At 47.3% G+C, this 16,818-nt stretch overlaps 1 protein-coding gene across 1 annotated transcript; it reads right to left on the bottom strand.

The window, feature by feature from the left end:
- Nucleotides 1–879: 879 nt before the first annotated feature.
- CFAP298 (cilia and flagella associated protein 298) lies at nucleotides 880–13,608 on the bottom strand. Its single transcript, XM_025379235.1, is given in 9 exon segments — nucleotides 880–1,187; nucleotides 1,485–1,580; nucleotides 2,366–2,497; nucleotides 3,332–3,490; nucleotides 6,857–6,924; nucleotides 9,535–9,702; nucleotides 12,879–13,233; nucleotides 13,235–13,497; nucleotides 13,500–13,608. Coding segments are annotated over 9 exon segments (1,461 nt in total). The 3' UTR covers nucleotides 880–1,076.
- Between the last annotated feature and the right edge of the window lie 3,210 nt (nucleotides 13,609–16,818).

Raw genomic sequence — 16,818 nt, 5'->3', positions numbered from 1 at the left:
GTCAACTACAATGCACTTTAGAGAACAGAGCTTTGCTCTCAGGTCTGGGACCCATCGCCTGGGCAAGGCCGCCTGGCAGCAGGCAGGAACCAAACCACTGCCACCTCCACTAGCTCCCAGGGTTCCTCTTTGCAGGATGGTGGGAAGCACAGGCACCAAGGCAGGAAGGCCAAGGCAGGAAGACGCCACGCGTCCTTCGCTTTCCCTCAGTGCAAGCACACCAAGTTCCCCATAACCAGGAGAAGAGGACCCTAGGCACCAAAAGTCAAGCATGAGGAAATGTCTGGGCCATTTCTGGTTGCCACAGGTGGTCTGGCAGGTGCCTTTCAGACGCTAAAGTGCCAGGGTTTGCAGGCTCCTCGGATGGCTTACAGTGATGATGAGTTGGAGTCTTTAAACTCAATGGTGTCCTAGATACTTAGGATGACGGTGACCTTCTGATGAAGGAGACTTGAGAAGCTGAGAAACTCCAGAAGAATTTAAGTTTCAAGGTCAGATGAGTTTGCTACTCAACTTCCATCACGGTTGTAGCTTTTGCTCCCAGAATACAAGGCTAGAGAGGCATCAGCCAGGAGGTAAACTTCACCTTCAAGGCCGGGCGACGCCTGGCTACAGTTAGATCCTGCAGCAGGGTCACAGAAGTCTCTCCGGCAAGGCGGGGAGTTTGGCTTCCAACAGATCTACAGAGGGAGCTAGGAGAAAAAGCACGCTGAGGGCCTGGCGGCCTCTAGTGGTCACTGCCTGTCATCGGCTTTCCTCCAATAAACCAGTTGTCATGAGAATAGAAAACAATCAGGAAGGAAGAAAAAAAAAGTTTAGTATTTTATCAAAGAAAACCGTGACATACTAAATAGTCCTGAAACAGAAACGATTTACACATTTTCTTATGATTACGTATTTATTAAGTTCTAAAACCTTGAAGAACTGCTATTTTTAAAATTCACACTAAAAGAAAACTAAGAAAACTAGAAATGTTAACATCTTTTACAGAGGGTGGTAAGTGGCCTTTTTAAAATTATAATCGCCTAGGAGAAAGGTGAGCCGATCTCTTTGGAAGCGTCATCAGCTGGTGAACTTCATCTTGGTCTCCACTTTATGTCTTTTACTCCATGAAAATGTCTTTTCAAAGCAGTGTTATCCGCCCATGGTGAGTTTAAACAGGTGTCGTCATCATTTTCTTCCAATCTCTGGAAATAAATACGTTTTACTCAGGCAGGCATTTCAGGAAGGTGTTTTGCACATAAAGAGACTGAAGAAAGAGTCCATGACTGACCTCCCCTCTCCCTGCCCACTAGGAGCGGGACCCTTCCATGTTAACCCCGGGGGACACCTGGCAGGACCCTGACAGCCCTGCAGAGAGAGAAGCTCTGGAAAGGGCCCTCCCCGGCATCCTGCAGAGCTCACCACTCCCCACCAGCCCCAGGTAAGGCACGCAGGCTATGCTGGGCGCCAGCACTGCAGAAAGCCCATCTGTTCCCCGCTACCTTGAGCTCCTCTTGCCTTCTGTGATAGAACAGCATCAGCTGCTTCTGCTCCTCGCTGCTAATAATAGGCTCTCGGGCTGGAGCTCCCTGTCCCCTCTGCAAAGAGGATAGCAGAGCAAATTGTGAATTAAGGTTCTTAGAGTGACAATCCTGAAGTTACAACAAATGTTTTACAATTGCCTTTGCCAACTACTAAAGATAAACAGGTCCCCCATGTCTGATCACCCGAAGTGAAGCATCGAGGGAAGCCTTGGTCTTGAGCAGACTTGAGCCCTGGACTCTCACTGTGTGGAGACCAGAGGCTGCACGACGCCATCTCTGTCTTGGCCATTCCCAAGGCAGACACTGTAGGCAGGTCCAGTGGGATAGGGAGGAGGCTCAGAGCCACAGACTCTGGATCTACGTATGGTGGAGGGCCCCATTTCCCCAAAATCACAGCCTAGTGACGTAGGAGCACCCACAAAACCAAGGCGGCCCCTCAGGTTACAGCGCTACACGATGTCCTTCAAAGGTCTCGAAACTTTCTTCCTCCTGTACATGGCATCAGCAGTTTGCAAAAGCCTGAAATCAGTGTCGGGCGAAATTTTACATTTCAAGGAAAATATTTGTTTACTTGCAGCCCTATTATTGAGGTTGAAATTAACATAGTGTATTTCCTCTCCCCCACATATTAAAACAAACTCTAGGTATCACTAAACAATCCATATTTTCTTCTAGTTTTTGTTGGTGTGCAGGAAGAGGATATTTTTAGTTTAAACCCAAGCCAATAGGATTAAAATATTTGTACCAGTAGTTTAAATCTTTCAGATTCACTGTACATTTTTATCAGTTTGAAGGGAAATAACAAAAAATACTGACATGTTAAAGCAAAAAGTACTTACTTGCTGAATCTTGGCGATAATTTTGGTTTTTTCATTTTTCCCCACGTAGTCTGAAAGCTTCTTTGTTCTTCTCAGCTCCTTGGCTGCCCACCACAGCTGCGCCTCTGATTCTTTAATGACGTTGAGCCCTGCCTGGGGCCAATCATAAGAACTGGCTTGACTGTGGGTTCCCACCCGGGGGGCAGAGCCCAGCTGAGCCCCTCCCAGCAGAGGGCAGAGAACAGATTTCTCCCCGTGCTCACCATGGGAGGCCTGACTCCCCCACCTCACTCTAAGTCCTTGCTGACTTTAGTACCTTCCCTGTTAAGTTTCCACTCATGCCCTGACTCAGTTAACTTCCTCCTCTGGACAACAGGGAGGTCCTATCTCGTTTGCACCTTGATCCATATAGTTCATCTTAGACAGATCTGTAGGCCACTGCTAGGGAAGGGCACTGGCATCGTGCTGGGTGTTTAAATCGAGGTATAATGGGGCTGCCTGTTCACTTCTGCATATTCCATGTACTTAAGATGGCTTAGACAAAGAATATTGTCCAATAGGATAGGAAGTGAGAAAACCCAAGGAAAATGGAACATGAGGGTCAGAAAATAACATGAAGCAACAGGTAAGACTAGAAACACAAATTTCCATGCAAAGGGATGGATGCATTCGGGTAGAAATAGGAAGAAATTAGGTAGCTGGCTTCCTAGCAGCCAAAGACAGTGGAAATGTTTTCAGTCACTCCTGACGGGTGGCCTCACAAACTGCATCCACTGCCTCCTGTGTGTGGGGCCAAACCCCTCACTCGTGGGTACCCACTCTCAGGGGCCGCTCCTGAATTCGGAACTCTGCTCTGATGCAGGGCACAGCAAACCTGAAAGCTGTGTAGGGAGCAAAACACTACATCCAGAAGAGGGGCGTCAAATCTGAAGGGCTTTGGGGGGCCGTGAACTCACCCTCCAGAGTGCCCACCCAAGAACTACATACCTGCGTTCCCGACAAATCTTCCTTATTTTCAAACTCCATGCGGATGGGATCATACGGTGGCAACCCCATGGGGTAAACAATCATCACCGCGCCTCGAAGCTGATCCAAGGCATCTTTCACCATCTCCATTGTAACACAGACACCAGCTTCCACTTGTTTCTGCAAGCAGAAAGGCATCGTTATCTACAGTGTGGCTAACCAATTCAGTAAATTCGATCAAGATCTTATACAAGACCCTTGCCAGATACTGCCAGAGCAACAAAAAGAAATCAAACTCTTCTTGCTCCCAGAGTGACTACCATCTATTTCAGGGGCTGAGCCAAGCACACCGCGGCCTGTATTATAAAGCAGACAGTGAGCAGCACTGTGCACGGAGTACAGTGAAGTGCGAAGCATGCTCCACCGAGAAAACAGCCCGGTGCTGGCAGCACAGATGGGGGCAAGGATCGGGAGATACGGCAGGGGGAGCAGGCACCACAGGTGGGCCATGAAACGCAGACGGGCTGAAAAGGTAGAGATGGCAGCAGGTGCTTCATTCAGGACAAGCTGAAACAAAGAGAAGCAGGGGCCAGCCTCCCCGGCACGGGGCAGGAAGGAGAGGAGAAGGTGAGGCCAGCTCTAGTTGGATCAGCTGGAGTTTGTTTTCAAACGGCCACAAAAGCCAGGCTGAAGATTCACGTTTCCTCTGTTAGACCACGGGAAGCGACTGCCTTTTCTGGGAAGGAGTGGTAATGTTGGGAGATTTATCTTGTAACTGGTATAGAACAGACCCAGTTGGCCAGGTGTGGTGGTTCACACCTTACATAATCCTAGCACTTTGGGAGGCCAAGGTGGGCGAATCACCTGAGGTCAGCAGTTCAAGACCAGCCTGGCCAACATGGCAAAACCCTGTCTCTATTAAAAACACAAAAATGAGCTGGGCGTGGTGGCAGGTGCCTGTAGTTCGAGCTACTCAGGAAGCTGAGGCAGGGGACTCGCTTGAACCCGGGAGGCAGAGGTTGGAGTAGGCTGAAACTGTGCCACTGCACTCCAGCTTGGGCAACAGAATAAGACTCTGCCTCAAAAAAAAGAACAGACCTAGTCGGAGGGAGACCAGGTAGCAGGCACTGAAGATCACAGAGGAAGGTGTGATGAAATCACAAATACATCTGGTCTTTGCTACTCAGTTCCAGGAACAGAGCTCCAAAACTCGTGGAATTTCCTGAGGGACAGGAGTGTCTTGTTATTTACAACAAGCCCCTTCTCACCACACCTGAGCTTGTGCTAACACAGTAACCTGTAATCAGCGCTTGGTTTCAAGGAAGGGGCTGGCCATGCCAGGGAGACCAAGGACATGATTAGAGGGTTGGAGCTTTTAGCCTCACCCCCTTCCTCCACCTCCAGGGGCTAGAGGTTGGGATCAAACACGTGGCCAGTGGTTTAAGCAATCATGCCTACTGAGCAGAAACTCCACAAAAATCCCGGACACCATGGCTCAGTGGAGCTTCCTGATTGGTGCAGACGCTGATGTGCCAGGTGACGCATATCAATGGGGGCATAGTGGGAACCTCCAAATTTGTAGTCAAGCTGGACACACGTATGGGTGGCCTGGGGACCTCACGTGCAGCTGGTGTCTGAAATAAGAGGAGTCTTGTTGCTGATCTTGCCCTTTGACTTGTGGGGTCTGATGCTAACTCCAGGCATTAGTGTCAGAATTGAAGGATCTGCCTTTGACCAGTGGGGTCTGTGCTGTCTCTGAGTAGTTAGTGTCAGAATGAAATGGAACTGACCGGCAGGACCCCCGGTGAGCACCAGAATGCAAAAACCTACGGGAGAGCCTTCAAGAAAGCCAGAGCTGTGGAAGTGAAAGGAAGAGGAGGATTTAAGAGGCATCATGGGACCAGATGGTACAGGACCCCACTTCAAACCTAGAGGTGACAGAAGGGAGAAGTGCTGAAGATGACACTGAGGATTTGGCCTATAAAACCAAGACACTGAGGTTCTGTTACTGGAGACAGAGAAGCTCATAGGAGGTGCTGATTCTCAGGGACAGAACACAGAGGGAGAGGAGGAAGCAAGGGGCTCATTTCTAGAAAACTGGACTTCAAAGTGCTGACCGGGTGTTCAGATAGCACAGTCTCGCAACCAGCTGGAAATTCAGGTTGCAAGTGAAGCAAGATGTCGGGGGAAAGGACGGAAGCTTCAGAGTTATCTGCAGAGGGTGGAATTTGCATTTGGCAGAGTAGATAAGATGCCAACGGAGGAAGAAGGCCAAGGATTAAAAAGTACTTTCAGAAGTACACAGGCAAAGGGGAGAAGTGAGGCAACTGAAAGAGGAGTTCCACAGCAAAGCGTGGGGAGAAGGGTGCAGAACAACAGCCAGACCACCGTTTTCCTGCCATGGCCTGAGATGTGCTCACATGCCTAGATGCCATCATCACGCAAACACTGGACTCAACCAAGGCCTCTCCGGTAGAGCTTCTTAAAGCCGTTACTATATTAACAGGCACAGAGCTTCAGGGCAGCCTTTGCTGAGGCTCTTCAAAGATTAGTCAAAAGCTTGATGAGTTTAATAAATATTGGTTTAAAAATAACAGTTCTGCTGAGCAAATCAGGAGAAGCAGAAGAAAAAGTGGTTATCAATCCAGAGACTTGCAGTTGAGGGTGGTAGCAACTAATACCACCAACACACAAATACAAGCAACACATACAGACACCACTTCTTTCAATAGCCTTAAATTCTTTTCCTCCAGATACACATTATCTGTGTATCAATGGTATAAATTTATGCTCCTCCCTCTATAAAATAGCCTTTGTATAAATGCTAAAGACAATTACAAACAACCGATTTGTATCAAATACATATTAAGTCAATCAAGTGTCTGGAGAGCTACTCTATGGCCACAATATTCAAATCTCCCCTACTTAGCTTTGTTAAGTTCTTCAAAAAGGTAAAAGAAACGAAATCAACATTTGTATTATACATATTTGTATTATACGTGAACCTACATTTACACAAGCCAACAAAATTTGTGTCTGCCTGTAGGAACGGGGAGGACTCTGGGCAACTGTCAGGATTACGAAAGGAAAAGCTATGGCCTACCCCAAATATGCTTGTTTCCCTTGCCTCCAGAAGGCTGAAAGAGAAGGCTGGCTGAGAGGCAACTCTGGAAGCCAGAGTTGGAGTTTTTTCTCAAAAGACAAGTTTTAGGCCAGGCGCAGTGGCTCACCCCCGTAATTCCAACACTTTGGGAGGCTGACGCGGGCAGCTCACCTGAGGTCAGGAGTTCGAGACCAGACTGACCAACATGGAGAAACCCCGTCTCTACTGAAAATATAAAATTAGCTGGGCGTGGTGGCACATGCCTGTAACCCCAGCTACTCGGGAGGCTGAGGCAGGAGAATTGCTTGAATCCGGGAGGTGGAGGTTGCGGTGAGCCGAGATCGCACGATTACACTCCAGCCTGGGAAACAAAAGCGAAATTCCATCTCCCCCTCACCCCCCCAAAAAACACAAGTTTTAGAGCATCATTTAAAAGAGCCAACCTTAGATATTATTGCTTTGGCTTCTTCTATAGTCTTCTTTAACACTTGCTTCATTTTCTCATTTGGAGCTATAAAAAAAAAAAAAAAGGAGAGAGGGAGAGAGAGCTGTCAAATACAAAGCCTCTTTAAAAAGTCTTCTGAAATATCTCAATCCCTTCTGTCTGAGCCAGGGGGTAAGTGGACTGAGACAGAGTGCGAGTGAAGTATCTCAATCCCTTCTGTCTGAGCCAGGGGGTAAGTGGACTGAGACAGAGTGCGAGTGTGGACTGTAGGGAAGAGAGGCAAGAAACCTGGCTGCCAGAAGTTAGGTGCAGATGCGAGTGTGGACTGTAGGGAAGACAGGCAAGAAACCTGGCTGCCGGAAGTTAGGTGAAGATGCGAGTGTGGACTGTAGGGAAGAGAGGCAAGAAACCTGGCTGCCGGAAGTTAGGTGAAGATGCGAGTGTGGACTGTAGGGAAGAGAGGCAAGAAACCTGGCTGCCGGAAGTTAGGTGAAGATCTCTTCCCCACACAGACACCTGGAGTGTGCTTTATGCAGTGGCAAAGGCTACAAAAAACAGAAATCCATGTTGTTGGGGAAACAGGGCCGGCAAACTTTTTCTGGAAAGGGCCAGAGAGTAAATATTTGAGGCTTTGCAGGCTATACAGTCTTGTTGGGTGGGATTACTCAGCTCTGCCACGTGGCACAAGAGCAGACAATAAGACAGAGCTTGCAGTGAGCAGAGATTGTGCCACTGCACTCCAGCCTGACAGAGTGAGACTCCGTCTCAAAAAATAATAATAATAAAAAAAATATAATAAATAAAAAAAATAAATGGGGTGGCTGCATCTCCATACAATTTTATGTACAATAGGCAACTGCCTGAATTTGGCCTGTAGCCCATAATTTGGTGACCCCTAGATCAGGAAAAAACAATAACTTGAAAGCTTACAAGCAAAAAAAAAAAAAAAAAAAAAGAAGATGAAATGCCCAAACCTAGGGAAAATGGGGCAAGTTGAAACCATATATTCCTAATAAATAACAGTATTAATTAGACATTGAAAATATTAGAAATATAAGATTGTATTAGAATAGAAGTGGTTAGGTCAGGGGTGGTGGCTGACACCTGTAATCCCAGCACTTTGGGAGGCCGAGGCAGGTGGATCACCTGAGATCAGGAGTTCGAGACCAGCCTGGGCAACATGCAGAAACCCTGTCTCTACAAAAAATACAAAAATTAGCCGGGTGTGGTGGCAGGCACCTATAATCCCAGCTACTCTGGAGGCTGACACAGGAGAATCACTGGAACCCGGGAGGCAGAGGTTGCAGTGAGCCAAGATCACGCCACTGCACTCCAGCCTGGGCGACAGGGACTCTGTCTCAAAAAAAAAAGTGGTTAATTTAAGAACATACTACATATTGTTTTAATGATGAATAATGAACTGTTCAGTGGTTCTCACGTTTTTTTTCTTCATCTTACCACATCTTCTTAGGTCAGAAAGATGTGGAAGACAACCATTTTTCAGGTTAACATTCAAAGGAAATAATACTAGGAATTCTTACTATCCCTGATATTTAAAAAAAGTGTATTTTTGAACTGGTAAGGCCTTGCAGGAATACTGTTCTTTTACTCCTAACAGTGTTTTAGGGCTGATCAATTACAGTGTTTTAAATGGAGCTTTTAATGCAGGTTAAAAAGAATAAGCTATCAAAGAGGATTATCATCAATTCCACATGATCGGCCCAACACTGAAAGGAGAAGAATTTCTTCAGTGTTTTGCCATGTACTGAAGTGCTCTGCCCCAGAGAGAGGCATGTCCTTGATCAGGGAAGTCCATGAGCTGACATGCTTTCCCTTTCCTCTTTCACACAGTCCAGCTCGAAAGATCCCCCAACATCTGTGAACAGTAACAAAACACAACTCTGAATACATTTCAGTGAGTATCTGCCAACAATTATTAGGTGGAACCACATGAAATTGCCAATACTCAACCATTTTTGACCTACAGAAGGGAAAGGGTCATTTCATCTGGTTCATCGAATATATTTAAAAGCAAGCTGCAACTTATTAAGAGCAAAACAAAAACTTCCTTTATCTACCTAATTCATCCCAGATTAGAGTTTTACCACAGGAGCTACAGAGTACAGTATTTTCTAAGTCTGTAGAGAAATGATGAGGTCAATTTTTGAACATAAAGAACTGCTTTCTTTACTAGAAAACCAAGTCCCTTGTCCCATCTCTGCTACCTCTAAGGGGGTGTAAGCTGCTTTAAATCCTCCCCACTGATTTGTATAAATTATTTATGAAGCATTGACATGAAGTTTTCTAGAAGGTCTCAGACCAGGCGCGTTGGCTCATGCCTGTAATCCCAGCACTTTGGGAGGCCAAGGTGGGCAGATCACCTAAGGTCAGGAGATCGAGACCAGCCTGGTCAACATGGCAAAACCCTGTCTCTACTAAAAATACAAAAATTAGCCAGGCGTGGTGGCGCATGCCTGTAGTCCCAGCTACTCAGGAGGCTGAGGCAGGAGAATTGCTTGAACCTGGAAGATGGAGTTGGCAGTGAGCTGAGATTGTGCCACTGCACTCCAGCCTGGGCAATAGAGCAAGACTCCGTCTCAAAAAAAAAAAAAAAAGGAACTGTTTTCATACTTATGCCTATATAAGCATGCACACAGAAGAGAACTCCTCACTTACCTTGCCCGTTCCTTCGTCCAATATCATCCTTTTTAAATACTGCACCTCCACTGGGTACACATCTTTCACCCCATTCATCCTTCAATTTCAATTCTTCAATCTGATCATCAGTCAGTCCTTGCATATTAGGAGGGAGAAATATGCCATGTTCAGCTAATTCTTCCATTTCTTAAAAATAAGCAAAAGACAGTATCACAATCACAACACCTCATACCATTGGAACGTAAGCTACAAAGGGCCAGGGGCTTGCCCAACTGGCTCACTATTTTGTGGAACAAACATTTATATGCCACTTGCTAAGTGCCAGGCCTGGCCTGGACCCTTGACAAAGAGTCATTGATCCACCCTTAGCCAACAGCATAGAGAGCTCAGAAGCTCGCCCCAGGTCCCAGGCAGTCGGCCTGTAGATTGAGTGGCCAATCATTCGTGCTCTGTTGTGCTTCCTAACTCTGGAGGGGCAAAATTACTATTCATTGAACACCTGAATATATATTCACATGGGTCTAACAGTTTTCCAAGTGCACTCACATGGACTATCTCATTTAATTTAACCTTGTACATTCCCCCCACCCTCCTTAATTTATAGTTGTATCATGTCAGGCTTGCTCAGATGACACAGCTGCAGCTGATATCTTTTTTCTTGAGACGGAATCTCACTGTGTCACCCCGGCTGGAGTGCAGTGGCATGATCTCAGGCTCACTGAAACCTCCAGCTCCCAGGTTCCAGCGATTCTCCTGCCTCAGCCTCCTGAGTAGTTGGGATTACAGGTGTCCGCCACCATGCCCAGCTAATTTTTGTATTTTAATAGAGACACGGTTTAGCCATGTTGACCAAGCTGGTCTCGAACTCCTGACCTCAAGTGATCCACCCGCCTCGGCCTCCCAAAGTGCTGGGATTACAGGCATGAGCCAACGCGCCTGGTCTGAGACCTTCTATAAAACTTCATGTCAATGCTTCATAAATAATTTATACAAATCAGTGGGGAGGATTTAAAGCAGCTTACACCCCTCAGAGGTAGCAGAGATGGGACAAGGGACTTGGTTTTCCAGTATCATGTTCACTATTCAAATGCATGGCTGTTTTTCCTAATCCTTATATATTCACCCCAAAACCAGTCCACATTTTAACCTTGCAAAATTGCCTTCCTTCCTTTCTCTGTCCTTCCTTCCTGTGAAGGAGGCACTTGGATCTCAGTGTTCCCATAACATTGTGTGAGGATGTCACCTGACCTGAAATAATACAGTATTACGAATAAATGGTGTCATTGAATGGGATGTTTACTGTCTCCCTCTCCACCACAGTCTAAGCTACTTATTTCTTAAAAATAAGGGAAGGTTAGATAACATCTATCACAGTCATCATGATGCCACCTCATACCCCATTGGAATGTTAGCTTCCAGGGGTCAGGGGCCTTGCCCATCTGGCTCTCTATTTTATGGAACGAACATTTATATGCCACTTGCTATGTGCCAGACCTGGCCTGGACCCTTGACACAGGGGCACGGTACTGGTCTTATTCATCCTTGTCTTTCTTTTCTTTGAGACAGGGTCTCCCTCTCTCACCCAGGCAGGAGTGCAGTGGAGTGACCTCAGCTCACTGCAGCATTGCCTCCCGGGTCCAAGCGATTCTCATGCCTCAGCCTCCCAAGTAGCTGGGACAACAGGCATGTGTCACCACGTCCAGTTCAGTTTTGTATTTTTAGTAGGGACTGAGTTTCACTATGTTCTAGGCTGGTCTAGAACTCCTAGGCTCAAGGGATCCACCTGCCTCTGCCTCTCAAAGTGTCAGGATTACCCGTGTGACCATCGCACCTGGCCCCATCCTTGTCTTCTGAAGGTTGAGCGCTGGTGCAGAATAAATACATGAATTTTAAGTTCACTAATGTGACTCTCAGCATTCAGCACATTTCCAATCTATAATGTTATAGAAAGAGAAGACAAATTCCTTTTCTCCTCAAATGCTTTAACTTAAAGATAACATTTAATATTGTGTTTGTGTTGGAAGCTCAATTAATACACTACACATAAGTTTCATGAAAAGAACCATAACCCTCAGGAATTTCTCCACAGTGCAGAAATTACATGTTCATGCAATTTAATCAATACATTTAATAATAAATCACATATTCATGCAATTTAATAAATCACATAAATGGATATACTATTTATTGCAAATAGTTACGTTTGTATTTTCTATGTATACATAATGATAGTTATATAAACACTTAGTAATATCCTACACCACATCAGAAAGTATCATCCCGTCAAGTTCAAAAGCTATGCTGTCTAATGCGGCAGGTACTCACTTGGCGATTTAAATTTATTTAAATTAATTAAAATTAGCCGGGCGCGGTGGCTCACACCTGTAATCCCAGCACTTTTGGGAGGCCGAGGCAGGAGGATCACCTGAGGTCAGGAGTTGGAGACCAGCTTGGCCAACATGATGACACCCCGCCTCCACTAAAGATACAAATATTAGCTGGGGGTGGTGGCACGCGCCTGTAATTCCAGATATTTGGGAAGCTGAGGCAGGAGAATCCCTTGAACCCCGGAGGCGAAGGTTGCAGTGAGCCGAGATCGCGCCACTGCACTCCAGCCTAGGCGACAGAGAGACCCTGTCACTCACACACACACACACACACACACACACTCTCTCTATATATATATTTAATTAATTAAAATGAAAATGTAAAATTCGGTTGCCTGGCCACACTAGCCACATTCCAAATGCTCTGCCCCACGTGGCCGGCGGCTGCCCAATGGACAGCACAGATGGGGGCCCTTCCACCGCCGGGAGATTCTGCGGAACAGCGGTGCCCTGGAACCTGCGCGGGGAAGGGACACGGCGCCGCCAAGCGAGCAACAGGCCGTTTCCAGGACGGGGAAAGATCACCAAGGCTTCAACTGTAAGGGGCCGCCCCAAAGCCAGGTGGCTCGCTGCTTTACATCGGGCGACTAAAAATAGCAAATTCAGCTTTTAAAAGCCCATCCAGTTCTCATCTCACCCCTCACACGTGATTAATTGCACTAAGTCGGCTGTTCAGCCCGGTCTTTCGGTTCCCTCCTCCCTCCCCAGCCCATTTCCACTTATTCGCAGCACCCCAGGATTCGCAGCATCCCGGTTCCGAGAGGCACCTGGTCCCACCTCCCAGCCCGGGATGCCAGACAGGCCGGACCTTCTCCGGTTCCTTATTCATCTCCGGTTAACCCGTTTCAACCCTGGCTGCTGCAAATGTCTTCAATAATCTTCACAAACCTGACCCCTTGGCCCACCCTGCCCCTCTTTCTCCATCCCACGCCTGTCTCTCGATCTGTCCCGGCTGGGCCCGCCCGCGAGCCGCACCTGAGCAGAGGCGCTGCACCTTTAGCCGCCCATTATAGACCCGAGCCACCTGCACCGTGAGCTCCTCCAGCTCGGTGCTCCCAGGCGCCTGCAGCAGGAACTGGCTCTCGTCGCCCCGCTTCACGTGCAGCAGAACCATGGCGGTCCCGCCGAGGCACTGAGGCGGTGAGAAGCCCCGGGCTGCGTGGCCCGCGAATCCGGCCGGCCAAGGGTCGCCGGATCGCCAGCAGCGCCAACGCACTAACAGCCGCTCGGGGGCCCGAACCCCACGCTCCCGAGCCGGCAGTGAGCGAGGGAAACGGCACTCGCTCCCGGAAGTGGATGTTGCCAGCAGCAACAGTGAAACAGAGTCAAAAGAGTCGCCAGTTCCAGCTCAGAACCTGAGTAGCGGAGGCTGGGGTGCACTGAGGCCCAGCAATCTACGCCCACACGTAGCTGCCGCCGGGGAAACCACCCACAGAGCCTGAGAGGGCAGCTGATTCTGGCCTGACCGACGGAAGGAGATTCGCAGAGGCCCCTCCCGGAAGTGACTGTTGTCGTGGCAACTTCCCAAACACAGACCAAGCCGCTGAAGTGGAGGGTGGACCTCCCAATCGACTGGTCTGGGGCCCGAGATTCCACTCAGGGAGATACGTGGGCTGAGGTGGGAGTTACTAGATGGGGAATCGGAGGAACGGCAGGCAACATACGCGCCGAGTTCCGCAACTGCCGCCCCACAACCGCTCCACATTCCAGCGTCCCTTCCGCCGCTTTCAGTCTCCACTTCCGGCAACGCCTCCATGCTGCTTCCGGCCTGGGAAAGTTTGGCGGCACCGACCTAGAACTGGGTAGCTCTATTGGCTGCTGTTTGGGCGCGTTTGCTTTTCAGGACCGAGGGGCCAGGTCGAATATCCGCACTTCTTCGTTCAGGCTGATTTGGATGGCGTCGCTAGGGTAGCTCCAGCGGCTTCTGCCAGAGCGACCCTCCCCGAAATATCCAGCGGACTCTTGGAGAAGGCAATCGGCGTCACTCGCTGTTTCTTCCGGGCGCCGCAGATCCACAGTCACTGCTCCCATGGAGCTTATATTTTAGTGTGACAAAGAGAAAACAAAAATAAATGGCAGGCCGGGCGCTGTGGCTCACGCCTGTAATCCCAACACTTTGGGAGGTCGGGAGTTCGAAACCAGCCTGGCCAACATGGTGAAACCCCGTTTCTACTAAAAATACAAAAATTAGCCGAACGTAGTGGCGCGTGCCTGTAATTCCAGCTACTAGGGAGCCTGAGGTGGGAGAATCGCTTGAACCCGGGAGGCGGAGGTTACAGTGAGCCTAGATCGCGCCACTACACTCCATCCTCGGCGACAGAGTGAGACTGTGTTTCAAAAATAATAAATAAACGGACAATGCAAATTCAAATACAGGTCTAAATAAAACTAAACAGGTTGATGGACTTCTTAGGTTGGATGGTCAGGGAATGCCTGAAGAGATGGGTAACATTTGCAGAGTCCTTAGTAACGAGGCGTCTAGGCGAGATAGTGCAAGGCCTCTACCCGTTGTCTCGTTCTTGGAGGGGAGCAGTGCTGAGTACATATTGATTTGACTATTACAAGCGCCCGCTACTTCCTGTTCCTTAAGCTTTGGAACTTTGGTCTTCTTGGTTGAAACTGGGGAGTGTGTGTTGGGGAGGGGGCGTGTTGGGGGAAAGGGTATGACCGAAGGCCTGGAAATGCCCCAAGCCAATCTGGGCTTGATAGGAAGACTGATAACTGATAGTGGATAGAAGGGGGATGGAGCCTTGGGAGAGGGGAAGATGTGTTATTATTTCTAGTACTGTTGAGACAGGGATCACCCAAACCCCGGAACAGGCAGTACTGGTCTGATTGGGAAATGCCTATCTCGCCAGGGGAAATGGGCTACTATGTTTTCTTAGCTCCTGACTGCGGGCCATAAGGTCATACCCTTTCTCTTGAATCCAATTCCGTACTCATCAGCTTCTTAAAATTTTACAGTATAGCCTTCCAGATAGAGAGCTACATGTCCACAAACTTACGTATTTTACGGGGTCTCCATATAATTGTTAATAATATTGAGAAATGTGGAAAATCGTTGCATAAGAACCCATGTTTTGACCATCCAGTTTTGTTTAAATATGTAGCTTAGTAATCATCTAGTGATTATTAAAATCACCACAGATCAAGCCCGTGCAGTATCTTTAAATTTGTCAGCCCTGGTATTTGTGGTCCTCATAATTTTATTATAACTGCATTCTGTTCAGCATTTTCTTTTCTTTTCTTTCTTTCTTTTTTTTTTTTTTTTTTTGAGACAGAGTCTCACTCTTGTCGCCCAGGCTGGAGTGCAGTGGCTCATTGCAACCCCTGCCTCCTGAGTTCAAGCAATTCTCCTGCCTCAACTTCTTGAGTAGCTGGGATTACAGGCGCCCGCCACCAGGCCCAGCTAATTTTTGTATTTTTAGTAGAGACGGGGTTTCGCCATGTTGGCCTGTCTGGTCTCCGCCCGCTTCAGCCTCCTGAAGTGCTGGGATTATAGGCGTGAGCCACCACCTGGCATTTTCTTAAGGTCCTTTTCTTCTCATACAGGGCTTGTCTTAAATATCTGTGGTTAGCTCTTTCTTGGTGTGGTTTCAGCAGTCATAAATCATGCAAAGCCTGTTTTCTTGCCCTCAGGCACCCAAGTGAGTTCAATCTGAAGACCAAGATGACACCTGGTGTGGTCTTGTGAGTTTTCACTAGTTTTCTCTTTGTATTTGAGGTGCTGTTGCCTTTCTAGGATGAAGAGCATCTTATGACCATTTGTATCTGTTCAGCAGTCCACCAGTGATTAACATCCTGATCTGGATAATTTATGAGTCTTTCATGATGGTTGCTGGATATCAGGCAGCCAGAAAGGAAAAGAGCAAATTTTGCTCTATTGACTGCCTTTTTTTTTTAGGTCCTAACACACTACAAATACAGGTAAGGCCTCTCTCTAATCCCATTCTCTTCTTCCCCTTCTCCAGAGGTAAACTGGTCTTCTGAATTTGGTGCTTATCATTTCCATTGCATGTTTTTAATACCATTAACATGTGTATGTACCCCTAAAAATATATCCTCTTGTGTATTTTAAATTTTATTTTATTTATTTATTTATTGAGACGGAGTCTTGCACTGTTGCCCAGTCTGGAGTGCAGTGGTGCAGTCTCGGCTCACTGCAACCTCCGCCTCCCAGATTCAAACAATTCTCCTTGCCTCAGCCTCCCAAGTGGCTGGGTAATTATAGGCGCCTGCCACCACGCCCAGCTAATTTTTTTGTATTTTTAGTAGAGACGGGGTTTCACTATGTTGGCCAGGCTGGTCTCAAACTCCTGACCTCGTGATCCGCCTCCCTTGGCCTCCCAAAGTACTAGGATTACAGGCGTGAGCCACTGCAGCTGACCTTGTAAATTTTATATAAATGATGTCATACTATTTTGTATCTTGCTTTATGGCTACACTGTGAGGTTTTCTCATATGTTCTTTTCACTCACTTATTTTCCACTCCACTCCCCAGTTGAGATTTATTTTTGGATTTCACCATTACAAACAATGCCTCTCATGTTCCGCAGATCCTAGTTTCTCTAGAAGTCGGATTTCTTGTTGATAGGGTACATGAATTTTACCTAATATTGTTAAATTGTTTTCTTGAGCTGATGTGCCAGTTTACTCTTTCACCAACCATGTAAGAGTTCCCCTCTCTCCGTATAATTGGTAATCCTTGATATGGTCAGACATTTTTCTAACATTAATAAATTGGTGTTTTGATTTATACATCAGTTTCTTGTGAGTTTGCTTATTACATGCCTATCACCCTTGCTATAGTTTCTGGCCCTGCAGAGCTCAGAATCTGGCTGTGGGTCATGTAAAAAGAATGAAAACTAAGCTACAGCCTGGAGAAATATCTGCAAACCATGTATCCAATGAAAGA

Source organism: Theropithecus gelada, chromosome 3 (assembly GCF_003255815.1).
Source record: "Theropithecus gelada isolate Dixy chromosome 3, Tgel_1.0, whole genome shotgun sequence".
Lineage (NCBI taxonomy): Eukaryota > Metazoa > Chordata > Mammalia > Primates > Cercopithecidae > Theropithecus > Theropithecus gelada.
Note: the sequence above shows the minus strand (reverse complement) of the source record. Positions and strands in the feature narration are given on the sequence as shown.